The following is a 27,501-nucleotide window of genomic DNA, read 5'->3' as shown; positions in this document are numbered from 1 at the left end:
CGGCACGGGGAGGGCTTCCTGCCACGTGGCCGCCATCCATGGCGACCGTGCCCCGAGCCCTCGCGGGCAGGACAGGGTGGCACGAACGCCACCTGTCGGCGATCCACCAACCTCCACATTGCAGGGAGGGCATGCTCTCCTCCTGGCGGCGGATGCGGCGGACGCGGGGGAATGGGGCGGGCAGGCGCTCTGGTCCGGAGGCATCCCCTGCGGGTAAGGCGCGGGGCCGAGCACCGGCTGCCCCCACCGTCTCCCCCGGCGTCCCAGGCGGCCCCCACCGTCTCCCTTGTCCCAGGAGCCGGTCCACCGGGCTCCCAGGGATTCGGGTTCAGATGAGGTTGGCTGGCACACGGAGGGCTCCCTGCCACGTGGCCGCCATCCATGGCGACAGTGCCTCGAGCCCTTGCGAGCAGGACAGAGCGGCCCGACCGCCACCTGCCGGCGATCCTCCAACCTCCGCATTGCACGGAGGTGACACGCTCCTCCTGGCGGCGGACGCAAGGGGTTGGAGCGTGCAGGCGCTCTGGTCCGGAGGCATCCCCGCGGGTAAGGCGCGGGGCCCGAGCCCAGGCGGCCCCCACCGACTCCCCCGGCGTCCCAAGCGGCCCCCATCGTCTCCCCCGGCGTCCCAGGGGCCGGTCTGCCGGGCTACCAGGGATGCGGATTCCCATCATTTCGGCCGGCACGCGGAGGGCTTCCTGCCACGTGGCCGCCATCCATGGCGACCGTGCTCCCAGCCCTCGCGGGCAGGACAGGGTGGCCCAAACGCCACCTGCCGGCGATCCACCAACCTCCACATTGCAGGGAGGGGGTGCACTCCTCCTGGCGGCGGACGCGGGGGGCTGGCACGGGCAGGCGCTCCGGTCCGGAGGCATCCCCGGCGGGTAAGGCGCGGGGCCCAAGCCCAGGCAGCCCCCACCGTCTTCCCTGTTGTCCCAGGGACCGGTCCGCTGGGCTCCCAGGGATTCGGGTTCAGATGAGGTCGGCCGGCACACCCGGAGGGCTGTCCGCCACGTGGCTGCCACACATGGCGACCATGCCTCGAGCCCTCGCGGGTAGGACACCGCCCCCTGCTGGCGATGAACCAAACTCCACACTGCACGGAGGGGACAAGCTCCTCCTGAGGGCAGACGAGCGGGGCTGGGCGTGTGGGGCTGGGGCGTGCCGGCGCACCCGTTCGGAGCCACCGCCACGGGTAAGGCGCGGGGCTTGAGACCAGGCTGCCTCCACCGCCTCCCCCGGCGTCCCAGGCGGCCCCCACCGTCTCCCCTGTTGTCCCAGGGGCCAGTCCGTGGGGCTCCCAGGCATTGGGGTTCAGATGAGGTCGGCCGGCACGCGGAGGGCGCCCCGTCACGTGGCTGCCATCCATGGCGATCGTGCCCCGAAACCTGGCGGGCAGGACAGGGCGGCCCCACCGCCGCCCTCCCAGAGATCCACCAACCTTCACACTGCACCGAGGGGATGCGCTTCTCCGGGCGGCAGACGCGAGGGGCTGCGGCGCGCGGGCACTGGGTCCGAAGGCATCCCCGCGGGTAAGGCGCGGGACTCGTGTCTAGGCGGCCCCCACCGCCTCGCCGGCGTCCCAGGGGCCGGTCCGCCGGGCTTCCAGGGATTCGGGTTCCCATCAGGTCCTCCAGCACATGGAGGGATCCCAGACACGCGGCCGCCATCCACTGCGACCGTGCCTAGAGCCCTTGCTGGCAGGACAGGGCGGCCCGGTCCCCCTCCCCCCTCGGCGATCCGCGCACCTCCACAATGCATGGAGGGGGCGCGTTCCTACTGGTGGCGGGTGGGCGGACCCCGGCCTGGAGGCATCTCTCACAGGTAACGCGCGGGGCCCAAGCCCAGGCGGCCCCCACCTTCTCCCCCGGCATCCCAGGCGGCCCCCATCGTCTCCCCCGGCGTCCCAGGGGCGGGTCCGCCGGGTTCCCAGGGATGCGGGTTCCCATCAGGTCGGCCAGCACGCGGAGGTTTCCCCGCCATGCGGCCGCCGTCCATCGCGTCTGTGCCTCGAGCCCTCGCGGGCAGGACGGGGTAGCCTGACCGACCCCTCCCGGCGATCCACCAATCTCCACATTGCACGGAGGGGACACGCTCCTGCTGGCGGCTGACGCGAGGGGCCAGGGCGGGCGGGCGCTCTGGTCCGGAGGCATCCCCTGCGGGTAAGGCGCGGGGCCCAGGCCCACGGGTCTTCCCCGGCGTCCCAGTGGCCGGTCTGCCAGGCTCCCAGGGATGCAGGTTTCCATCAGGTCGCCCAACACGCGGAGGTTTACCTCCCACGCGGCCGCCGTCCACCGCGACAGTGCCTCGAGCCCTCGCGGGCAGGACAGGGTGGCCAGCGGCTCTCCTCCCAGCGTTCCACCAACATGCACATTGCACGGAGGGGACTTGCTCACCCTGGCCGCTGACGCGAGGGGCTGAGGTGTGTGGGCGCTCCCGTCCGGAGTTATCCTCTCGAGTAAGGTGCGGGGCCCGGGGCCAGACGACCCCCACCGTCTCCCCCAACTTCCTGGGGGCTGGTCCACCAGGCTCCCAGGAATGCGGATTCCCATAATTTTGGCCTGCACCCGGAGGGCTTCCCGCCACGTGGCCGCCATCCATGGTGACTGTGCCTCAAGCCCTCCTCCTGGCCGCCCCCCTCCCGGCTTTCAGCCAACCTCCACATTGGCGGGAGGGGACGTGCTCCTGCTGGCGGCGGACGCGAGGGGCTGGGGCGGGTGGGCGCTCTGGTCTGGAGGCATCCCCCGCCTCCCCCGGTGTCTCAGGCGGCCCCCATCGTCTCCACCGGCGTCCCAGGGGCCGGTCTGCCGGGCTCCCAGGGCTGCGTGTTCCTAGCTGGTCGGCCAGCACGCGGAGGGCTCCCTGTTTCTCGGCCGCTGTCACCGCGACCATGTCTGGAGCCCTCGCGGGCAGGACAGGGCCGCCCGGCCGACCCCCCCCCCCATCCCCCTTCGCAGCAATCAGCCAACCTTCACAATGCTAGGAGGGGACGCGAGGAGATGGGGCGTTTGGGGGGTGTGAGGGGGTGGGCGCCAGTGTAAAAGTTGGTTTTGTGAGCCGATTGGTACAAGGCATTGAGAGCGTGGAAGCGTGGGGTGCTGGGGTGTCAGCGCTCAGAGCCAGGGGGCTTTGAAGGAGTGGGGCGCCAGGCATGCAGAGATGTTAGCATGTGCCGTTGGAAGCTTGGGGTGGTGGGGAGGTGGGGACATGAGGGAATGGTCGTGTGGGGGAGAGAGCTATGGGGTGGGGGTGGGGAGTGCAGGGCATAGAGGTGTGGGTGGAGGATCTGGCGGATGGAGCAGCAGCCTGAGCATAGGAGCTCCTTGGCCCCTCCCACCCAGGGTTGAGGAGTTTTCTTGGGGATCGGTGGTCACCATTCTTGGCCACCTTTGCAGGCCCAGCGCGAGCAGGGCCTGAGCAAGGGCACAAGGGGCAGACCCGGAGCAAAACACCTCTGCCTGGCCTTCCACAGCTCTGGTGCAGAGGGACCCACCACCCCTGGCCAGCAGGTGGCTGATTGGACAAAACTAGAGGGCAGGCCATGTGCTGGGGGCTGGCAGATCCCCGTGTCCCAACTGCTGGGGGCCCTTTCTGGGAGCAAGACCTGGGATGGGGCCTCTATTGGGCAGGGCTTTTGGAACCCTGGTGAAGAGAAGGAGTTGGGAGGCTGCCAGCCAGGCTTGATATAGTCCATGGGCTCTGGTCCAAGCTAGGATGAGGGCTGCCTGTTGCCCATTGAAGGCCTTGACCTTCCTCTGCAATGGCAACCCATGGTCTAGCCATCCTCTGTGTCCATGGCAACACTGCTGCTTCTCACCTGCCCTCCACACCCCCTGGCCACGTTGCCTTGTGCACAGCTCCAGCTGTCTCTTTTCTCTGAGTGTGGCAGTGGGGCTGTGTTTCCTTCCGCCAGCCTCTGCCCAGGCCAGGAGGGCATAGGTGACCTGGGCCTGAGGGGTTCCAAGCCCAGGAGAGAGGCATCTTCCTGCCCTCAGCTGCTTGGAAGACTTTGTCGGTGGCCTTGGGTGGCAGGCCTGGTCTCCTCACGTTGCCCTTTTCCCCACAGGCTCCTGCGGGTTCCTTGGACGTGGAGGCAGAGCTCACAGCAGCAGTAGGTCTGTAGTAAGGGGATGGGGTATGGGAAGATCTGCCTGGGGGGCCCCTGCACTCCACCCTCCCACACAGTGACTGTAGGAGCCCTGGGGCTGGGCTCTGAGTCCCTGCACGGGGCAGTAGGGGTAGAGGAGGGGCCCTTGGCCAGAGTGGGGGGTGGGAGTTTCATGGTGCTCTCACCCCTTCGTATCCACAGGCTGTGGAACCCTGGGCCGATTCTGCCTTCGTATGTGGCCTTGGCCTTAAATCCTTTGAGCCCTGGTGTGGACTGATTCCTGTCCCTCGGGTCAGATTGATCCCTAGAGTGCGGGAACAATGGCAGTGGCACTGCTAGAGGACTGGTGCAAGGGGATGGACCTGGATCCCAGGAAGGCACTGCTGGTTGTGGGGATCCCCCTGGACTGTAGTGAGGCCGAGATTACAGAGACCCTGCAGACAGGCTTAGAATCGCTGTGCTCATACAGAGTGCTGGGGAGAATATTCCGCAGGGAAGACAACGCTAAGGCAGTCTTCATCGAATTGGCTGACAGCATTGATTATGCCCTGATACCCGATCAGATACCGGGAAAGGGGGGCGCCTGGGAAGTGGTAGTGAAGCCCCGTAACCCGGATGAAGAGTTCATCAGCAGACTGAACTGCTTCCTGAAGGACGAGGGCCGGAGAATGGTGGATGTGGCCAAAACCTTTGGGTACAGCAACCTCCCTGCAGGCTCCCCGCAAGACGCCTTAGCCCAGGTGCAGCCCCTGAAAGAGAATATGTGGTACCGAAAGCTGAAAGTATTTTCAGGCAATGCTTTGCCAGGCCCGGGGGAGGAGCCCTTTGAGGTCTGGCTGGAGCAGGCCACTGAGATGATGCAGCTGTGGCAGGTGTCCGAGGCAGAGAAGCGCCGCCGCTTGCTGGAGAGCTTGCGGGGCTCGGCCCTGTCCATCATGCGGGTGCTCCGGGCCAACAACGAGTCCATGACTGTAGAGCAGTGCCTGGAGGCCCTGAAGCAGATCTTTGGAAATCAAGAGGACCGCAGAACCTCTCAGTTTAGGTTTCTCCAGTGTTATCAGATGTCCGGAGAGAAACTCTCTGCTTTTTTGCTGCGGCTGGAGCCCGTGCTCCAGAAGGCTGTGCAGAACAGCCCCATGGCGGTCCGCAGCGCAGACATGGTGCGCCTGAAGCACATTCTGGCTCGGGCGACCATGAGCAATGCCCTCCGGGGCAAGCTGGAGCTCTTGGATCAGCGAGAGTGTCCTCCCACTTTTCTGGAGTTCATGAAGCTTGTTCGAGACGAAGAGGAGTGGGAGACGACCATGATGCTGATGAAGGAGAAGGAGAAGCAGAAGCAAACAGGAAAGGGTCGCAAGGGAGCAGGCAGACAAGCAGTGGGGGAAGGCAGCAGCCCCGCCCCTCAGAGCACCTCACAGGCAGGGTCTTTCAGTGAGAGCAGCACCCAGACCAGCCACACAGGGGCTCCCGTGGCCCTGAAGCGCCCGCGAATCTCGTGCGGCTACAGCAGTGAGGACGAGGGCCCTGGGCAGGGAGCTGGTCCCAGGGCCTGGAACCCATTTCCAGCAAGGCAGAGGCAGCAGGGTGCAGTCGAGGAGTCGGGAAACGGGGTGGGGGCTGGGGCCTTGAGCCACCCCGAGCCCTAGGATCAATAGGCTCAGCACACGCAGTTCCCCTTTCTCATAGCAGGCATCAGAAACATCTGAGAAAGGGGGAGACCGAACAACAAGCAGAGGATGTAATTGGGGCAGAAGTGCAGGACCACCGCATGAAGATAGAGCCCCACAGCCCTCCCCCAGCCGGGAGGGACTCCGCCAATGAAACTACCAGTGCATCAGTGATGGCCAGGGGCAGGACACCCATGAGGGGCCCAGGCTGCAAGGAGGAGCCGTGCGTGCCAGCAGGCGCGAGTAGGGTGCCTGGCTCTGAAAGTGAAGGAAGTGTGTCCGGAGGCTTCAGCCTGGGAATCAGACGCATGATCGGGCCGCCCCCGAACACCCACCCTGTGGGCTTTGAGCTCCGGATGAGGATCGGCCCCAGGGCCACGTGGGGCCTGGAGGAGGCAGTGCCAAGGCCACTGATACTCGGGGCCAGACCTCCCCTGCTTGGGGGAGTGCCAGCGCTGCTTGGTGCAAGACCACCAGTGCTGGTTGGGGCTGGACCTCCGCTGCTTGGGGCTGGGCCACCCCTGCATGGGGTAGTGCCAGCACTGATTGGCTCAAGTCAACCAGTGCTGGTTGGGGCTGGACCGCCACTGCTCAGGGCTGGTCCACCCCTGCATGGGGCAGGACCGCCACTGTGTGGGGCAGGACTGCCGCTGTTTTCAGCAGGGCCTCCCCTGCTTGGCTTAGTGCCACCCATGCAAGAAAGAGCCGGTGGTGGTGAGCAACACCCACGCAGTAGAGAGGTGACAGCCCAGAGGGGAGACTGCAGGGTCCACCCCATCTTCGGGATCATCCACACTGCTCCCCAGGTGCCCCAGAGAGGTGGCACCCTTGGGTCCCTGCACAGTTGAAGGCAGGAGAAACCAAACCCTTGGGAGCCCAGTGCCACCTGATAGATACGTACATGCCCTGGCGGCTGGCAGGGGCTCTGGGCAAGGAGAGCGAAGACTGCTGGGAGAGGACCATGGGTCAGAGCCCCTAAGCCCAGATGGGTGGGGGCAGAGTTTTGGGCACGTGGTGGGACAGTGACCCCACGGCTGGCTTTGTCTAGAGTAGGTGCAGGGATGCTGCTTCCTAAGCAAAGGGGCGGGAGAGGGGAGGGAGAAGAGGGGAGGGAGGGGGAGGGAGAGGAGGGGAAGGGGAGGAGGAGAGGAAAGGATGGGGAGGGGGAGGGAAAGGGCAGGGAGGAGGAGGGAGGAGGAGAGAAAGTATGGGGAGGGGGAGGGAAAGGGCAGGGAGGAGGAGGGAGGAGGAGAGGAAAGGATGGGGAGGGGGAGGGAAAGGGCAGGGAGGAGGAGGGAGGAGGAGAGGAAAGGATGGGGAGGGGGAGGGCAAGGGCAGGGAGGAGGAGGGAGGAGGAGAGGAAAGGATGGGGAGGGGGAGGGAAAGGGCAGGGAGGAGGAGGGAGGAGGAGAGGAAAGGATGGGGAGGGGGAGGGAAAGGGCAGGGAGGAGGAGGGAGGAGGAGAGGAAAGGATGGGGAGGGGGAGGGAAAGGGCAGGGAGGAGGAGGGAGAGGAGGAGAGGAGGGGGAGGAGCGAAGGAGCAGGATCGGCAGAAGGGGGTCTTGGGCGGGGGCGTTGGTTTTCTTCTGCTTGTGTTTGTGCAGCCAGGAGGACCTGGGACTGGCGAACTGAGACTCAGCAGCAGCTGCCTCAGCTGCCCCCACCCCGCCCCCACCCCTAGCCCACTGGGCCACCTGCCTGGAAGCCATCCTGAGCTCCAGCCCCCCATCCCAAGCCCGGACCAAGGGCACCGCCACACGTCTGCCACCCACAGCCCGGTGGACCCTGTCGTCACCCCCCAGTCAAGCCAGCGCCCACCCTCACCAGCTTCCCTGTGGGGGGCTCAGCCCTGCTCTCCCGGGTGCCTGCAGGCGGCTGGGGTCCTCGATTGTGGAGACGTGTGTGTCCTCTGAGCAGCTGTTCCCGGAGCCCCGGTGCAGAGTCCCAGAAGACAGCGGGAAGGACGGGCGAGGGGCTGTGGGATGCTCCGCAGGGACTGTGCTTGAAGTTCCACCCTGTTGTTACTTGTGACTCAGTTTCCTTGATGTGGTGATGTTCTCTCCTGTGTTTCCCAGCGTACCTGTGATGTCCTGTGGGCGTGCACGTGGCCAGGGACTTCGTCTCCATGGGAGGCACGTCCCAGGGCCCTTGGGAAGGGAGGTGAACGGAGGCTGTGGAGTGGGGGGGGACTGAGGCCCCTGTTGGCAACCCCAGGGGGGAGGGTGTGCACCAGGACCTGTGGCCTGTAGTGACAGTTCCAAGTTCTGTGTTGTAATTCCTTCTAAATGGTTCCAGAAAATGTTTCTCTTCAATAAAGTTCATCAGCTGTCAGCCGAGCCTCGCTTCTGCTGTGGGAAGTGGAGGGCGGCTCTGCTGGGGAAGGGGTGGGGGCGGTGGGTGTGGAGGGGCAGGGTGGTGAGGGGCTGTGGGGTGTCCTAGGCAGAGGGAGCTGGACGGAGCTGGTGGGTGGGGGTGATGGCCCTGGGAGCCTCCCTGAAAGAAGTGGGCAAGACGAGGGGGGGAGAGCGAGGGCCGGTGGGCAGCAGCCAGAGGGGCTAGGAGCAGCCCCTGCGCCATGCGGTCAGGGCGTCCAGGTGAGGTCAGAGGTGCCTCGTGCTCAAGTGCCCCCGTTGTGCCCCCTGCAAGCTGCCCTGTCGTCAGCCCACTAGCTGCTGGGGCTATTTGGGGCCCCGAGTGTGGGTGAAAGGCTCTCATTTCCCGGCTGGCGGGATGGCAGAGTCGCGGGGTGGAGGGGAGGGTGTGGGGCAAGGCTGTCCTCCATCTTGAGTCCTGCACGGACCAGCTGCTCCCCAGGCCGGGACAGCCCCTCCTGCTCCCCCACCCCCATCCGGCTCTGAGGAGCCACCTCCCAGGCCTTGGCGACAGCTGGAGGCGGGCGGGGAGGTGCAGGCTGCTGGCAGGGACCCCATTCCCAGCGGCCAGGCCCTGTGTCCTGGCAGCACCCGCTGGGCCCTTGGTGCCACCCACAGAGGGCACCAGCCTGGGGTGGAGGGTGCTGCTGATTTCGGAGGTCCCTACCTGGGCCTGTGGCTGGGGGTGTCCCTGGAGGGTCGTGCTCGGGCGGAGTGGGGACACATAGCCACCTTCATCTTCTCACCCCTCTGCTCTCAGCCCGGGACCCCCACCCTGAGGGGGAGGGGGTTGGAACCTCAGGGAGGTGGACGCCAGCGGCTGGGCCCCTCCCTGCAGAAGGGGCAGCAGTGTGACCTGTAAACGCCGAGTGAGCCTCGGGCCCTGCTCCGTTGGTGCCCATGGGCGTCCCACTATCTTTGTGAAGAGTGAACCCTGGACCCCCCAGGCCACCAAGGACTCACAGTGTCCCCAAAGCAGCAGCCCTAAGCCAGGTGCGGAACTCAGAGGCCACCTGCCCAAGCCGCAGAGGCCGCCTGGCACTCTAAGTATGCCCAGCTGTCTCCCGCTTCGTTTTGGGGAATGTGCGGCCAGCTCTGAGGTGCATGCAGTAGAGCCTGGGGTCTGTAGGATTGGAGGTGCAGCAGCCCCGGGGCACACCTGGGCAAGGCAGGGGCAGGGGCTGCTGTCGCGTATGGTGTTCCTGGAAGAGCACCAAGCAGCAGGCCTTTGGCCTGAGGGGGCTTGGCCCTTTGTCACAGGGACCCCTGTCGTGTGTCCCATTAGGGCACGCTGCAGGGGTAGGTGCTGAGGCTCCCAGCTGGGCTCTGCCCTCCTTGCCTTCTTTAGGCAAAGACCCTGGCAGCTGTGTCCTGTGTGCATCCCATGGCACCTGGCTGCTTTCTAAGGGTCTCTCAGGCTTCAGGCTGCAGGACCAGAGGAAAGGGGCCAGGACAGGGCTCAGCTTAGCTCCTCTGGCCACAGCAAGGGTCTGTCTGGGCAAAAGGCTGCGCCTTTGTTTGGAGACAACTGTGTGTGCTGTGTTCCTTGAGCAGGTGCCAGTGTGTGTGTGGCTGTGGGGGGAATATGTGTGTAAGTGTGGGTGTGTGAAGGCATGGCTGAGCAGCTGCAGGTGAGGGTGGTACTGTCAGTGAATGTGTGAGGGTGTGCAAGTGTGCATCTGAGTGTGTGTCTGAGTATGTGACTGTGTGAATAACTGAGCACGTGCATTTGTGCATATGAGTGATTGTGTGTCAGTGAATGTGTGAATGTAGTGAGTGCAATGGAATGTGTAAGAGTGTGTGAATGAGTTTTTGTGAATGTGTATACATGTGCATGCATTGACATGTATGAATGAATGTGAATATGAGTGTAGCGAGTGAATGAATTGAGTTTGTGAAAGGCTGTGATGTGTGTGTGCATTAGCATATAGTGAATATGTGTGTGAATATGTGAATTTGTGTGTGACTGAATTGTGTGTGAATGAGTGTCCCGTCCCATGAGCACTTCTACCACCAACCCCTCTGACTGCCCTGTGCCAGGTGTCAGAGCCCTCCTGACCATGGTGAAATCTACTCGAGCCCTGTGAACCTGAAAAGAGTGACAGTTCAGCCCTTTGTGGTCCAGGGAGCAGCTCACCACAAAGCATCAACCACAAGATTTAGAAAAGGCTCTCAGAGGCCCCTTGTTGACCTTGGGCAAGGGCAGGCAGACTGTGGTATAATGGAAAACTTGGGCAATATTTGCCCCCAGTTCCTGGGGAAGCACCCTCTGACTGGCCTTTCCTGGGGACTGCAGTGTCTTTTACTCTTCCTGGGGGGCCCAGGACCACACCTGGTAGTTCACGTGCTGAGGAGATGACAGGACCAGCCACCCACACCTGCAGCCTTAGTGGAGGGGCCAACCAGGTGATGAGGGCTGGGGCCTCCAGCCGGGTCCTGTCAGCTGCAGATGCAGCCCAACCACGGGGACAGGGACTGCATCAGTCGCACCTGGTAATGAGACCCCAGGGAAACTTGGGACCCTCGAAGCCGGGGTTAGAAAGATACAGGCTGTGGTGGGGGGATGGTGCGCTCTGACTCCACATTTTTTTTTTAAATTTTATTAGCAGGACATTTTACTTTTCTCATACGATTGTACAGGACCTTATTTTTTCTTAAATTTCTGAAATCATGGGAGTGACAGTTCAGTTTATCCACCTAACCTGGAATTCAGCCTAGAATACATTCCACAACAGTATTTCACACTGTCCCTGATGACCCTTTTGTCCAGCTAAATAACAGTGTCTTGTTGTGCCCTTTAGCACATATCCTACCCCCAGTAAGTTTGTACTCTCATGTCAGACTCCAGCTGAATCGGAAGAACTAGGAGGTAAACAGAACACCAACCCCAAACCTCTTGTTGAGGTGTGGATGCTCATGAGCCATGTGACTCTGTGACGGAATCATGTCTCAAAGCAGCTTGCAAATCTGGCTAACAGTCTCTTCTGTTATCATAGAAGCTATTGCCTTAAGGATTTAGATCAATAACCTTCAGAAACCCTGGGGGAGATGGAGTCTGACGGAACTTGTCAACTACAGGTCAGGATTTATATACCATTTTCATTTTCTGTCTCTTAAACTATGCTCTGAAGTCCTCATGTCCAGTAACTGCATAATTGATGTTGCCTCTCGGTTCTGTCTCTTAAACTATGCTCTGAAGTCCTCATGTCCAGTAACTGCATAATTGATGTTGCCTCTCGGTTCTGAACATGTGGGAGTAGTTAGAGGCAGAATTTTTTTTTTAATAGAAATGTTTCCTTTATTGAGAAGATAAGTTATTTACAATATTCAATTGTTAGATCATATAATCTGATCTTGAGACTTCTTAAAGCAGCATTATTCCAGGATTTACAATTTATAAGGGACAAAGGAAAACATTCCAAGTATGTTTCTGTTACAGAAAATACATTTGAACAATGACAGAAACACTAAAGACTAAGTAGTATTAGACCTTTTCCTCCATTAGAGGAAGAATTGAATTGACTGAGCCACTGCAGCCTTTGTAGAAGCTGTCAGAACTGTCGTGGATGTGGCAGAGATTTTGAAGAATTTATAGAAAGATTCTCCACATTCCCATTCTTTGTCTTATGAATGATTAGCTGAATTGTATTGTCCCCACTGGTCAATTGAGACCCACTATGGGATCACACGACTCTTTAATCCCATTCCCCACACCTCCTTCTTCCTAACCTAGTTCACGTGTACTCCTTCCTCAAAAAGTGAAACACTTTTTGACTAACCCTTGAGATGCTTGCTGATCTTGTGGTCAGACTGTTCTCCCTGTTGCAATAGCCCCTTTCCTCCCTGGAAGAGAGTCTGACCTCACCAAGTCTGCATTTTTTTTTTTACAAATAGTCATGCCATGACTCGGATGGAAGGCCAGCCTTCCCTCAGACCTGCTGTCTTCACCCAGTGTTCATGCTGGCTTCCTTGACCCTTTTGGTCCTTCCTGACTGGGGAAACTGGGATCCACAGTGGTGAACCACAACTCCCAGTCGAATCCAGTGATTACTCCAGCAGAGACTTTTCTTTACCCCTTCTGTGAGGCCTCTTTTCTTTCTCCTCAGCTCCCCTACCTCAGAGATTGAGGGGGGGGGGGTTTCTCTCAGCTCTCCAACCCCCGAGATAGTGCCTGGGGTGGGGGTTTCCTCGGCTCTCCCACTGTGAAGGGAGATTGCACAGGCTGAGAGTGGGCCCACCGGGCTCTCTCAGAACCCAGAGATTGCAGGGGACGGGGTCCTCGGCTCCGCAGATTGGAGATTGGTAGGATTTGCCTTGGGTCTCTAACTCCTTGACCTTGGAGATGGCATTTGGGAATGGTAGTGGGGGCTCCCTCTGTGTTCTATGAACCCAGAGTTTGAGGAAGGGGGCTTCCCTCTGTTCTCTGAACTCTGAGATTGCAGCAGTGGGGCAGTGGGACTCCTAGTTCCCTACCTCAGTGACTGGGAGAGGGGCTGCCCTTGGCTGTCGACTCCTTGAGATCATGCCTGCTTGGGGAAGGGGTTCTCTGGTTCTCTCTGAACCCAAAGATGGTGTGGGAGGCTTCCCTCAGCTCTCCTACTCTGGAGATGGGGGCGATGCTCCTCACAGCTCTGACCCAGGAGATTGCATGTGATGGATGGGGGGTTCCTTAGACTGTCTCTGAACTCAGAGATTGGGGGGGTTTCCTTGGCTCCCCAACTCCTGAGGTTGCACCCCAGAGATTGTGTGTTAGGGGTATGTACGTGGGTTTACTTGGCCTTCTGATCCCTGAGATTGTTGGGGTGACTCCCTCCATGATCACAGAACGGGGTGGTTCCATCCAACTGCTGCAACTGTGGCAGGGTGTTCCCTAGCTCTCCAACTGGCATTTACCCAGCAGGACTCTTTCCTGACTCTCGCAGTGTTTTTTCCCCTCTATGGTTTAACTTAGGTGAATCATCTGGGTAACTCTCACTATTGGTGGGCACCCCCACCCTTTCTTCCCTGCTCACTACATGCTTTGCCACTGTGGCACCAGCTCAGTCCTATATCTCAGAAAGTGGAAAATTTTTACTAAAGGCAAGTTAGAACATCAGTGGTCTCTTTGGGAAGCTTGAGATCCCCGAAGTTGACTCATCTAAGACCTTTCCTTCCCCATCACCCCTGGCTCCTACTTTGTTCTTTTTTACCAGCTTAAGATTTCCATTCAGCTCCCTTGAATCCTTTGATCTGTCCCCCAAACACCCCTATCTATCTCCTCTGTCCTCCCTTCACCCTACCAGATCTTTCCCTTCCCACTCTATCCACTCAATTCCCTATTGAAGCTAGAGATTTAGGACCTTTGCCCCCATTGGGGGACTCTTGAGGGGTTCAGGGACCCCAAAAACCATCACATGAGGCGAGGCTTTGAAGACAACAGATGGCCGTTTGGTGTTTCCTTGGCCCTTTAGTTGAAATTTAGTCCAGCATGAGATCATACTTCATGGCAAAGGAAACCTTAAAGGTCTCCTTCAAAAATGTTGATGGGAGGAAGCAGCTGTGGCTCAATCAGATAGGATCCTGTCTACCATATGGGAGGTCCTGGGTTCATGTCCCGGGCCCTGCTTGTGAAGGCAGGCTCACCCTCACCCTGCAGAAAGCCGCAGGCCCAGGCACTGCAGAGTGCCGCTGGCCCACAAATGCCATGGACAGCCCACTCAGCAAGGTGATGCAACAAAAAGGAGACAAGCAAAAACACAAAAGAGCACGCAGTGAATGGACACAGCAAGCAGACAGCAAGCAAAAAGCTGCAGGGGGGTGCATAAAAAATGTTGGTGGGACTACTTTAGCCTTCCCGTCGAGGAGGTAACTTCAACTTGCTCCATCTGACAAATATAATCCTGGTAAAAAGTAAGGGTTGCACGAGGATGAGACCTAACTCTATGAAAACTGTGAATTTTGTATTTCTGTGTTTATACCTGAATTGTAGCTGAAGTTTTAGAATTGAAGCTATAAGATCTCTGTGTCTCTGTATGTCTATGTAGGTATGTGTATTTTCCTTATGATCTTACCAAATTAAATTCTAAAATCCATTCAAGGAACTATATTCTGATTGGCTTAGAGATGAATAAGTGCTTATATAAGTTGAATATTCCTAAAATTACCAGAAATTAGTGAAAGTGAAGATACTCTGCCAAAAATTTATCTGTCAACAATTACATTGTCTAGTATGTGCTGGGGAAATCAGGGACACACTCAGCAGCCATCTCCCAGACCTCACCTCCTTTCCCCGTCTTGTCTGTTGCATACAGATATTTAATATATTTTTATGTTTTGTTTGCATGCAGGTGTTCAATAAGAATTCTTGCTTGTTTGTGTGCAAGTTTTAGGTACATTTCCATTTCACAAGAGACAGCAGGCAGTCTGGAAGAGATGTTTAATCTCGAGCAGCCCCAGCTGCTTGCCAGGGCACAAAGTTTGCTTGATGAATGCTTTTTGCTCATTGGCAGGCCCACACCCTGGAGTGTATAAGTACCCACTACTTGGGCAACACAAGTGTCCCTCATCTCAAATACAAGGGGTGTGTGTGGAGCTGTTGACCCTGACCCGAGCAGTGGGCTTACTTCAGGTGACTGGCCATAATGGGATCTCTTCCCTTGCTCTTTTGGCCATCTGATGAAAGTCTCTACTGTGCCTGAACCTGTGTTCCTGTGATGTGCCATGTGGCAACTTACTCCACAGTATGTCAGCTTGAAATCAGTTCCCAATATCTCTGGGTAATTTAAAACTTTAGACCTCTGCTTAATTAATTATGTAAGATAGACAGGATTTGATTTTGTTAATGAAAAAGTGAGTCATTTTGTCCTAAAGTAAAATGACTGGTTGTCACAGAATGAGAAAGAGGAAAGTGTAGGACAAATCCTGAATGGGTATTGGAAAGTTATAAAAGGTTAACCAGAAAGAAAATTTGTCGTAGTAAAAACTGGCTATGGTTTGATGGGTTTATTTATAAAATTAAAGAAAAATCATCCCCATTTGAACTTGTAACAAGGAGACTTATGTAAATAAACTCTGAAATATAAGAGCCTTGCCTCATAAAAGAAAATATGTGAATGAGCCAGGCCCTTGATCTTGAGGCTTGCACGTATGAAACTTATTACTGTAATAATGAAGCTAAGCCTATTTATAATTACTACGTAAAAGTAACCCCCTGAAAACTCCTTGTTGCTCAGATGTGGCCTCTCTCAAAGCCAAACTGCAAATAAACTCACTACCTTCACCTTACATGGGCCATTGGGCCATTGGGCCATGACTCCCAGGGATGAGCCTTCCTGGTAAAGGGATTAATTCCAAATGCTCATCAGCTATGCTTTCAGAGAAGGATCTTGATCAAAAGGGGGAAATGTTAAAAGGAATAAGACAAAATAGAATTTATATGGCTAAGAGATGTCAAATGGAGTTGGGAAGTCATTCCAGAGGTTATACCTATGCATGTCTTAGCCAGATAATACAAACTGCCACAGTATGCAAAGCTTCAAGCAACAATATTCTTGAAAATCCTAGGAACATCCAGTTACCATAAACAAGCCACATGGCTACATGGAATCAACACTGGCTTTATCTGGGAACCTGAAAAGCTCTTTCCCTGATATGACATGTTTATACTCTCTTCTAAGTCCCCGAATCATGATCCTCCTTGTTTTTTATTTGGACCTATAGTTTTCAATTTACCTATTAAGTTTATTTCTCAGAGGCTTAAAGCCTCTGTACTGTTCCTATGCCAGTTTGGCCCCAAAATCCAGAGTTTCCAGTCCTTCCAAGCATGACAGCCAGGAACTTGTGAGTATCTTAAGCTCCAAGCCAAGCACTTCCATTCCTCACATCCTAATCTATGCCCTTAATCATCAGGAAGCAGCCAGAGATGTCTTTGTCCCTAATTCCTCAAGATTGAGGAATGTTAAACTCAAGAGGGGTCTGAAACCATGGGCAGGCCAAAACTAGTCTGTGGGAGTATGTCCTCTGTTCTTATAACCTTTTCTTCTGAACTTGTTTAACTGCAGGTTTTATAACCTGAACATGTGCAGAAAACCTCAACTCTTGTCTCTCATACACCAGGAACAGAGGCCACCTTCCTAAGAAATAAGATTATAAGGATAGGGAAACACCAGAAGCAGATCAAATATCAGAGGTCCTTCAGTAAGGACGATCCAGCCTAACATCTACTCTACCACATATGGACAGCTGTATATTAACCAATTGGTCTATGTCAAGTCCAACCTCCCCATTTCTGTCCCCACCTTTCATTTCCCATTCCCATAAAATCTCCCTTAGTGCTCAGATTGGAGAGACAGACATGTCTCTATGCTGGTTGACCTTGCATTAAGGTTCTTTCTTTTCTCAAAATCCTGATATCATAGTATTGTCCTCTGTGTGTCAGGCAGCAAGATTTTGCTTGGTAACAATTTGTCAAAATGAGGGGACATTTCTGGTCTCAGGACTGCCTGTCCAAGGTACTGCAGCTCTGGCAGATCATGCCCACCCTTCCCCCCCTCCCAAACACACTCTGAGCCTAAGTAGCCACCTAGACAGGTTTTGTCTAGAGGCTTGATAATAGGGACCCCCTTCACTCTGGCTGGCACTTCAGGCCCTTTGGTACTTCCTGCTATTTTGAGGAAAGAAATAGTTCTGGGAACAGATATCTTCTGGGTGAGTAACTTTGTCTTAGTGCCTACTTTTTTGTCAGATCTCACTGATTATAATCATGGGTTTGAGTCCTACCTTAGTCAGATCCCTGCTTGTTGTCAGGTACAAGTCCCAAAACTTATGAGAGTTGAGTATCCACATTCTGGCTTTCTGCGAGTATTCATGTTTTGGTTTTCTGGGAGATCTGGTCTGCTAGAATTGTAGGTTCAAGTCCCACCCTGGAATCTATTCATGTTCTGGTCTTGGAGATCATGTCTTCTAAAATTGTGGGTTTCAGTCTCACCCTAGAATCAGGTCTCCCCCTTAGGGATTGACGTCCCTGTTGCAAAAGAGATCTTATCAGCTGGGACTTGGGGTTAAGTCCCACCTAGAAACTGTTATTGGGATAAAGCCCGGAGACTTATGAGGATTTAGTCATAGAATGTACTCACAGACTCTGTTTCTAGTTCAGGGTAAGCTTAGAAGTGTTAGAAGTCAGGTTTGAGTACTGCTAGGCAGATCTAACCCCTGGAAATCTGCAGTTGGTGCCAGATAACTGTAACTATGGGAAATGTTAATAGCACATCTGACTATAGTCCTTTGAAATGTATTCTGGATAATTGGTCTCTGTTTAGCTATGTACATATGAAAAGAAAAAAGATGGTTTTATTTTGTAGCATGGCCTGGCACCAATATAAACTGGAATCTGAGGAGCAATGGCCAGAAAATTGATCTCTTAACTATAAGACTGTATTACAATTAGGTTTATATTGTAAAAGATAAGTAGAAGTAAATCTCATATGTTCAGTTTTTATGTCTTTGTGCCAGAACAAGAATTTACAGAAAAAGATACAAAATTATAGTTTAGATTAATGTTTTATTTGTCTGTGTTTTTGTGTCTGACTCATGGCTAAAACTTAATGAAGCTACAAATTTCTAGTTATGTCTTCTGTTTGTTTGATATATATTTTCTTACTTCTGGATGGTAATATCAAATTAACAAAAAAAAATTTTAGGAGAGCTCTATTCAAATTTCTCAAAGTTAAATAAGCACTTATATATAAATTAATACTTCTTGGGTCCCAGAAGTTAAAAAAGCCAAACTTCTAATATTTTATAATTTAATTATATTTAATATTTAAATTCCTCCTGTCTTCCTCCTCTATGTCCTAGCTTAGCCTACCCCCCCCCCCCACCTCTATAGTGATAGGATTTCCCAAAGCCTAAGGAAGACTCAGTAGGTTTTGCAAAATAATTCAATCTTATCATTCAGATTTATGAGCCTGAGTACTCAAATTTCTACCAATTCCTCCCAAGCTAAAACAGCAGTAAAATAAGCCTCTCCATAACCCTCTAAGCACCAGGGTTCAAATTGCTGGTACTTGTAATTACCGGACATAAGAAAAGAAACTGCCCCCAAACTTCCTGAAAACAGCACCAACCCCAGAATGCTCTTTTCTTTCTTACAGGGTGGGGGGTATATGGGGACCTCATATTTTTTTAATGTAACATTAAAAAAATAAATAAATTGATCTGATAATTAGAAATAAAATGCAGCGTATGGGCTCTAATCAATACTAGGGACACCTTATCTGTTTTAAATATCACTGCCCTCATTTAGAACCCTTATAACCAGATTAAATCGACCAGGCCACATTCTTTCTAATTTACCTTACCCATGCCTCCAGGGCATCTAACACCATGGCCAAATCCAAAGCTTTATAACTTTCCCTCTCCCAAGATCAAAGCCATCCATTATTATTATTTTTTTGCCTTGCAGGATATTACAGAAAGTAAATTCCTAGGTTTTCTTTAATGGCTCAACCTTTATAAGCCTTATTTAGAGCTGGGCATTGGAGCACCTTATTTAGGATGAATAAACTAGTTAAGGCAGCTATGGAGGAAGGGCTGGGTTTGGTTTAGAAATTTTTCTACTGGGCCTGGAGATTAAGAATGATAGGTACAGGGGGAATATTGTGAAATAGGAATGTGTTGCATGATTTGTCCTATAAGATGTCCTAAAAGATTTCCTCAGTTGCTGTGGAGTTTGAAGGGAATTCCCCAATTTGGAATTATTTTTTTCTACTAATACCTTTGTGGTGTTAGCTGCAGTAGATGAATCATTATTAAAACATATTTATAGCCTTGGGATGGGAGGGTATTAATCAGCCTAAGGGGTGCTGATGAAAAATACCAGAAATTGGTTGGCTTTTATAAAGGGTATTTATTTGGGGTAGGAGCTTACAGATACCAGGCCATAAAGCATAAGTTACTTCCCTCATCAAAGTCTATTTTCAAGTGTTGGAGCAAGATGGCTGTCAATGTCTATGAGGGTTCAGGCTTCCTGGGTTCCTCTGGACTCAGCTCCTCTGTTTTCTCCACAAGGTCAGCTGTAGATTATCAGGCGAACGGCCCTGTCTCTTTCCCCAGGGCTCCAGTATAAGGCTCCAGCTTAAGAATTCAGCATCAAACTCCAACATTAAAACTCCAATATTAAGAACCCTCAACTCTGTCCTTTGCCATGGCTTTTATCTGTGAGTCCCCACCCACCAAGTTGCAGGGACTCAATACCCTAATGTCCTGACCCATTCAAAGCCCTAATCATAACTCAATCACACCCAGGTACAGACCAGTTTAAAAACATAATCCAATATCTATTTTTGGAATTCATAACCATATCAAAATGCTATAGGGAGTAATTGAATAAAATCCAATTGCCAAATTTCAAGAGGTCCAAGTAGGTTAAGGAAAATGTCCTTTAGAGCTTTGAAAAGGTTTTCCTGGATTATGATTCAGAAAAATTAAACAGTTATGGTATATTTTCTGTAAACTGACAGTATGCTTTTGAAGTTGTTTGTAATTTGGGGACATTGTGAAAACAAAAAGTTTTTTTAACCTTCAATGAAAGAAAATATTTTAGGTTTTATATGTGCTTTTAGAAAAAAAAACAACAACTATAGGGCTGTATAACACAAAGAATGAGCCCTTATATAAACTTTGATCTGGGAAGTAGACTTGGCTCAATGGATAGGGCATCTGTCTACCACATGGGAGGTCCGCGGTTCAAACCCCGGGCCTCCTTGACCCCTGTGGATCTGGCCCATATGCAGTGCTGATGCACGCAAGGGAGTGCCGTGCCACGCAGGGGTGTCCCCCGCATAGGGGAGCTCCATGTGCAAGGACTGCGCCCCGTAAGGAGAGCCACCCAGCGCAAAAGAAAGTTCAGCCTTCCCAGGAATGGCGCCGCACACACAGAGAGCTGGCACAGCAAGATGACGCAACAAAAAGAGACACAGATTCCTGTGCCGCTGACAACAATAGAAGCAGACAAAGAAGAACATGCAGCAAATGGACACAGAGAACAGACAACTGGGGTGGGTGGGTGGGGGCGGGGAAGGGGAGAGAAATAAATAAAATAAATCTTAAAAAAGAAAAAAAACTGTGATCTATAGTTAATAGCCCAATTGTAATAATATTCTTTCATTACCTATAACAAATGGACCATATTAATACAGGGTGTTAATAATAGGGTGGTGTATGTGAGCTCTGTATTTTCTGTATGGTTTTTCTATAAAATGGCAACTTCTTCCACTTCACCATACCTGGTTGTTTCAAGCCTTGTTTACTTCTCCCTATAATAGAAAAATACCATTGCACTTAACCCTTGTGAAGCTTGCAGGTGTTATACAGTCTGAAAATTTCAAATCTATAGTCTGAGCACTCTCTATTGTAATAGTCTCCCTCCCTGTGGCCATTTGAGATTATTTTATGAATCCCAAAAAAAGAAAGGTTATGTTTATAAACTAATCTATTCCTGTGGGCATGAAACCATTTGATTGCATTAAATTCAGTTGAGTCTCTTTTGATTAGATTACTTGATAAGATCAATTTAGGGCTTTTGATTGGACTTCATCAGTGAGGCATGACTCAGGTTGAGTCTCTGCCCCCTTTGTGGATCTGATATAAACCCTGAGACACAGAGAGAGATGATGGACACAGGAAAAGGGAGATGCCGTATTTGATCCTGCCATGTGAAAAAGAACTAGAGGGTTGCTTAAGGATGCAACCCCCAAGAGGCTGGGCCCACATAGCAGCTAAACAGGAAGACAGTCAATCCAGGAATGCTGAGACTTGGCAGCGATCAGTGCCCATCTTGCTTTGCCACATGCCCACACAAAAAAATCAATAGTAGCTGACTTTGGTAAGAAAGCCCCTCTTATGGTGCCTTAGTTTGGACTTTTCATGGCCTTGGAACTGAAAGCTTTCACTCCAAATAAATCCCCTTTATAAAAGCCAACCCATTTCTGTAAACTAAAACAGATATTCGTACCAAGAGAGCTTTTTGTGAGATCTGTATGAATGAAACCACTATCATCCCGGACTCAAAGAGACAGGGAGGGGAGGGGTTGAAGGAAAAACGGTTTCAAGAGGAAAATCATGGAAGCTGAGGTCTGAAATGAAGACATCTCCTTAGGCCAAGAGAGGGACCCCACCCATGCGTACAGAAAGGGTGAATTTGCCCTAGCATTTGAAGAGGGTGGATCTTCCAGTCCTTTGTGCAGGGAAAGTTTGGCTGCTCCAGGCTACTGAGAGGGTGGAGCACATTCCTTGGTGGTTGGGGAGAGTCAGGTCATCACCCCACTGTTCTGAGAGGATTGGGCCTGTATGCCAGAGATTAGGGAGAATGCTGTGGCCACCTCACTGTACTAAGAGGGTTGAGATTCACTCTATTAACACTCAGAGAGCTGGAGGATGGACTATGGAACACTTCTTGAGAAAAACATCTGGTTTCCACGATTGTGGTTCCCGTTAGAAATAGAAACAAAAGTGGAAAGAAGATGTCAGTGAAAAGGGTGAAGTAAGGATCTCATTTGCCAATGAGGAAACTGGCAAAAACTGCTGGAATCAACTTTTTCAGAACTCTGGAAATTGATCAAAGACTTATAGCAACCCAGAAAGTGTTTATTCAATAAAATTACTGAATCTCAGTAAAAACAGAGGCTTTGTGGATTTTTACCTTGATTTCGTCCTATCTCTACACTCTACATCAGTAGAAGCCTTGAAAACAACAGCTTACATTCCAGGTATTGGAGGGAGATGAATGGAGCTGGAGCTCATTCAAAATCTCTGTCTTAAAGAATCGTCATTATTTGACTTGCCTCACTGTTCTTTGGAATACCCCTACTCAAAAGGCTTGTTTTTCGATATGACTTGGAGCTCACCCAGTGCTAAAAGTCTCTCCACGGGAGGTTTGGTTGAAAACATTTATAGCAAGTGTTTGAACCTCATGGCTGCCTGAGGCAATGGAAAACAACTGGAACAAACAATAGACTAAAAAAAAGCTGAAAAGGAAATGCTGAAGAATGAGATGTGCCTAGGGTTATAGAAAAGCTCTGACATACTGTTATTGGGCAAAGTCTCGCTTGCTGCCTGGCACACAGAGGCCAATACTATGACATTGGTATTTTGAGAAAAGAAAGAACCTTAATGCAAGATTAGCCAGCATAGAGACAGGTCTGTCTCTCTGATCTGAGCACAAATGGAGATTTTATAGAAATGGGAGATGAAAGGTGTGGACAGAAATGGGGAGGTTGGATTTGGCATAGTACAATTGGTTAATATAGAGCTGTTTATATATGGTAAAGTGGATTTTAGGCCAGATCTTTCTTATTGAAGGGCCTTTCACATTTGACCTGCTTCCAATGTTTCCTTATCCTCATAATCTTGATTCCAAGGAAGGCGACCTCTGCTCCTGGTGTGTCAATGGTCTGAGGCACAAAAGTCAGTGTTTTGGGGCACACTCAGTTTATATGACCTGAAGTTAAGGACATACCCTCACAAAGTGGTTTTGGCCTGCCCACAGTTTCAAAATTCCTTGGAATCTAGAAGGTTATGTACTTTGTGTGCTTGCTCAGGAGAGCCCAAGATGGTTCTAAGCTCTCACCTCTGGCTGAATTTAAGGCTCTATGCAAACAGAAGTAAAGGCTTAGGCAGAATTGTAAACTGCCTGGCTGAGTGTTGAAGACACGCCCAAACATGCACACAGAGCCCCTTGGCAAAGACTGGGAAATTTACTCATTTCCAGTGTTTAAGGAAATCTTTGTCCACTCATTAGCTGACCAATCAGAGACTCCAGTAGCCACATATGACAAATAACACAAACTTTACAGATTTAAGCCAGAAAAGTCACTACTACTGCTACTATAAGCAGCAACAACAAACCTAGGGGATGGGTATTTTAGATTCCTACGATGCTCAAAGCAAATACAATGAAATGGTTTGGTTAAAACAATTAGAATTTATTAGCTTGTGGTTTGAGGCTGGGAAAAGTACAAATCAAGGCATCACCAAAGTGTTGCTTTCTTCCCAAAGACCAGCTGCCAGTGGTCCTTGGCTCCTCTGTCACATGGCAAGGCACATGGAAGTGTCTGCTGGTCTCTCCCTTTTCTTCCAGGTTTTGTTGATTTCAACTTCTTTCCATGAATTTTTCTGTCATGTCTGAATTCATTCCATTTATAAAGGACTCCAATAATAGGATTACACTCATCCTGACTGAGGTGGATCACACCCTATCTGATGTAGCCTCATTTAAAGGTCCTACTGACAATGGGTTTACATTCACAGAAGTAGATTAAATTTAAGAACATGTTTTCCTCAGGTACATACAGATTCAAAGCACCACAATGTGGGAGAATCTGATTTCTAGAGTTGTCACATTATAATATTCAAAGTGATCTGTAGTCAATAAAAATTATAAGGCATACAAAGAAGCAAGAAAGCACAGCCCATACACAGGGAGGAAAGCAATCCATTGAAACTGTCACTGAGGAAGTCCAGCTATTGCATTCACTAGACAAAGACTTCAAGTCAGCTATTTTAAATGTGTCCAAAAAGGTAAAAGATACCATGTCTAAAGAATCAAGGTAAGGTGTGTGAATGATGTCTTATCAAATGGAGAATATAAATCAATTGATAGAAATGACAAAAGAACCAGATAGAAATTTTGGAGTTGTAAATTACAACTATAAAATAAATAAATCTTTTTAAAAAAAGAAATCAATAACAAAAGGAAAACTTTTAAAATTTATGACTATGAGGAAATTAAACAGAACACTCTGTGTTAGTTTGCCAGGGCTGCTACAACAAAATACCACAAACTGGTTGGCTCAAACAACAGGAATTTATTGGCTTATAATTTGGAAGGCATAAATCCAAAATCAACATATTAACAGGCCATATCTTCTCCAAAGTCTGTAGCATTCTGGTGGTAACTTGCTGACAGTCAATCTCTGTATCCATCACCTGTTGTTCTGTCTCTTTCTGTCTCCTTCTATGGCATGTACTTCCATGTCCAAATTTCTTTTGCTTATAAGGACTCCTGTCATACCCACTTAAGGCCCACTCTAATTCAGTTTGGCCTCTTCTTAATAGGATCTTCAAAGATCCCATTTACAAAGGAGTTCACACACATAGGACTGGGGATTATGGGGGACATAGTCAATCTATCACGCACTCATAAATAAATGCTAGGTGAAAGAAGAAATCACAAGGGAAATTATTTTTAAAATTTGTTTTTTAAAATTTTCTTTTATTTGTTTTTGTCTTGTTAAAATTTATTTTTATATAAAATATTTTGTTGTGAATTAAAGGAAAAATAGCATACACTAACACTTATGGGATGCTTCAAAAGCAGTGCTTAGAGGGAAATGTATAGCTGTAAATGCTCACATTAAAAAGAAAGATCTCAAATCAGTAACCTAACTTTCCACTTTAAGAAATTAGAGAAAGAGAAGCAAACTTTACCCAAAGCCAGCAGAAGGAAGGAAATAGAAAGTATTAGAGGGGAAATAATCAAAGAGAGTATAGAAAAATCAATGAAACCAAAAGTTTTTTTTTGAAAAGGCCCAAAGGCTTTACACCTTTAGCAAAAGTGACCAGGAAGTCTATAAATAAGTCTAAAATTGGAAAGGAAAGAGGGGACATTACTACCGATCTTACAGAAATAAAAAGGATTATAAGGGAATCTTGTGAACAATTGCATGCCAACAAAGCTAGATTGAATGAACAAAGCTAGATTAAGTGAACAAACTCCTAGAAAGACACGAAGAACCTGCACTAAGTGAAAAACAAATAGAAGATTTCAACAGACCAATAACAAGTAGAGATTGAATTAGTAATCAAAATCTCTCAACACAGAAAATCCCAGGACCAGATGGCTTCTCTGGTGTTTTAGCTTCCTTGGTTGCTCAAACAAATGCCATGTAATGGGTTGGCAAAAACAATGGAAATTTCTTAGCCCATGGTTGTGAGGCTACAAAAATTCCAAAAGAAGGCACCATCAAGGTGATGCTTTCTTTCTGAAGACTGGCATTCTGGGGCCAGCTGCTGGTGATCTTTGGTCCTTGGCTCCTCTATTACATGGCAATGAACATGGCAGACTCTCCGGACCTCTCCCTTCTCTTCTTGGTTTAATTGACCTTCAGCTTCTTGCTTCCTGTGGCTTTTCCCCTACCTGTCTGAATTTCATGCTGCTTATAAAGGACTCCACTAATAGGATTAAGATCCATCCTGATTGATTTGGGCCACACCTTAACTGAAGTAATCTCATCAAAAGGTCCTACTTACAATGAGTTCATGTTTAAGAATGTGTTTTTACAGGATATGTAGTCCAAACCTGCACAACTGGCAAATTCTAACAAGTGGTTTAAAGAATTAAAATAAATTCTTATCAAGCTTTTCCAAAAATAGAAGAGGAGAGAATACTTCCTAACTCATTTTATGAGGCCACTATTACCCAGATACCAAAACCAGACAAAGACATCACAAGAAAATTTCAGACCAATGTATGTTATGACTATAGATGCAAATAGACTCAACAAAATGCTAGCAAACGAAATCCACCAGCACATAAAATGGATAATACTCCATGACCCAGTGAGAATTATCCAGGAATGCAAGGTTTGTTAATCATATGAAAATAAATCAATATAATGCACCATATTAATAGAATACAGAAAAAAAACCCCGACATAATCATCTCAACAGACACTGGAACAGCATTTGACAAAATCCAATAGCCCATTAAAATAAAACCACTAAAAATAGCCCTAGGAATAGAAAGGAACTTCTTCATCCTGATATGGGGAATATATAAAAAACCTACATCTAGAACCATATAAAATGGTGAAAAGTCTAAATGTGTTTCTCCTAAGATCAGGAACATGATAAGGATGTCCACTCTTTCCACTTCTATTTGACATTGTACTGGAGTTTCTAGCCAGAGCAATTAGCCGAGAAATGAAATAAAGGGAATCCAGATCGGAAAGGAAGCAATAAGATTATCTCTATTTGCAGATGGCATAGTCTTATATATAGAAACCCCGATGCACCCACAAAATCACTATTAGAGCTAATAAACTAGTTTAGCAATGTTCCAGGGTACATGATCAAAATACAAAAATTAGTTGTATTTTTACACAGTAACAGTGAATAATTCGAAAATTAACTTAAGAAGACAAAATTCCACTTACAATAGTATAAAAAAGAATAAAATATTTAAGGATAAATTTAACTAAAGAAGTGCAAGAGTTGGACTGAAAGCTATAAATGTTGAAAAATGATTGACAATTAAATGGAAATACATATATATCACGTTTTCATAGAGTGGAAGAATTGATAGGGTAAGATGGCAGTACTCTTCAAGTTGATCTACAGATTCAATGCATTCTATATTAAAATCCATTTCATTTTAATTTTTTTGCAGAAATGGACAAGCTGATCTTAAAATTATATGGAAATGCAAGACATCTAGAATAGCCAAAACAATCTTGAAAACAAAGAACAAAATTGGAGAGCCCACACTTCCAGACCTAAAAAACTTACTACAAAGTTACACTAATCAAGATTGTGTGATATTGGCATAAGGATTGACACAGAGACCAATGAAATAGAATTTGTAGTCCAAAAACTAGATCCTTACATTTATGGCCAGTTGATTTCTGACAAGGGTGCCAAGACCATTCAATAAGGAAAGAATAGTCTTTTCAACAAATTGTGTTTTGTACCTACATGCAAAAGAATCTGGACCCACCCCTCATACCCCATTCAAAAATTGACTCAAAATGTATCAACCCCCTAAATGTAAAAGCTAAAACTAAAACATTTAGAGGGAAACATAGGTGTAAATCTTTTAAGATTTTGGATTAAGCAACAGTTTCTTAGATATGACACAATATCTTGAGCAACCAAAGGAAAAAATAAGTTGGACTTCATAAAAATTAAAGACTTTTGCATCAAAGGTACTATCAAGACGGGAAGGAAAATGTTGCAGCTTCCATTCACTCTAGGCTGAGCATTGCAGGTGCTGATTGCAGCAGCAGGGAGAGAGCAAGGGCGGGTAATCTTCCAAGAGAAAGCCACTGGATATTTCTTCCTAGGGCCTGGTGAAGTGAAGTCCTAGCTTCTAGAGCTCCTATCTGCTACTCGCCATGTCTAATCTGTGAGCACCATTACCACTATACTGAGGTCCCACCATCTCCTTGCTTCAGGTATCGTATCACTCTCCACTGTTTCCCCTATTTCTATCAATTACTTTTCTCACTTTTTTCCACATGCCACTTTATTTTATCTCATGTAAGCTGTAATAGCACCCCATAATATTCCTTCTAAATGATCCTAGGATAGGACATGCAAT

At 49.9% G+C, this 27,501-nt stretch overlaps 1 protein-coding gene across 1 annotated transcript; it reads left to right on the top strand.

The window, feature by feature from the left end:
• The first annotated feature begins 4,340 nt into the window (after positions 1 to 4,340).
• PNMA5 (PNMA family member 5) lies at positions 4,341 to 6,191 on the top strand. The gene has a single exon (XM_004469513.2). It carries the CDS (start codon positions 4,429 to 4,431, stop codon positions 5,752 to 5,754), a length of 1,326 nt encoding a protein of 441 aa, XP_004469570.1. The 5' UTR covers positions 4,341 to 4,428; the 3' UTR covers positions 5,755 to 6,191.
• The last annotated feature ends 21,310 nt before the right edge of the window (positions 6,192 to 27,501 follow it).

Source organism: Dasypus novemcinctus, chromosome X (assembly GCF_030445035.2).
Source record: "Dasypus novemcinctus isolate mDasNov1 chromosome X, mDasNov1.1.hap2, whole genome shotgun sequence".
Lineage (NCBI taxonomy): Eukaryota > Metazoa > Chordata > Mammalia > Cingulata > Dasypodidae > Dasypus > Dasypus novemcinctus.
This window is presented reverse-complemented; position numbering and strand designations above follow the sequence as displayed.

Coding starts and splice junctions, on each gene's coding strand:
- PNMA5 (XM_004469513.2), top strand. CDS start 4,429: ATGGCAGTGGCACTGCTAGAGGACTGGTGCAAGGGGATGGACCTGGAT.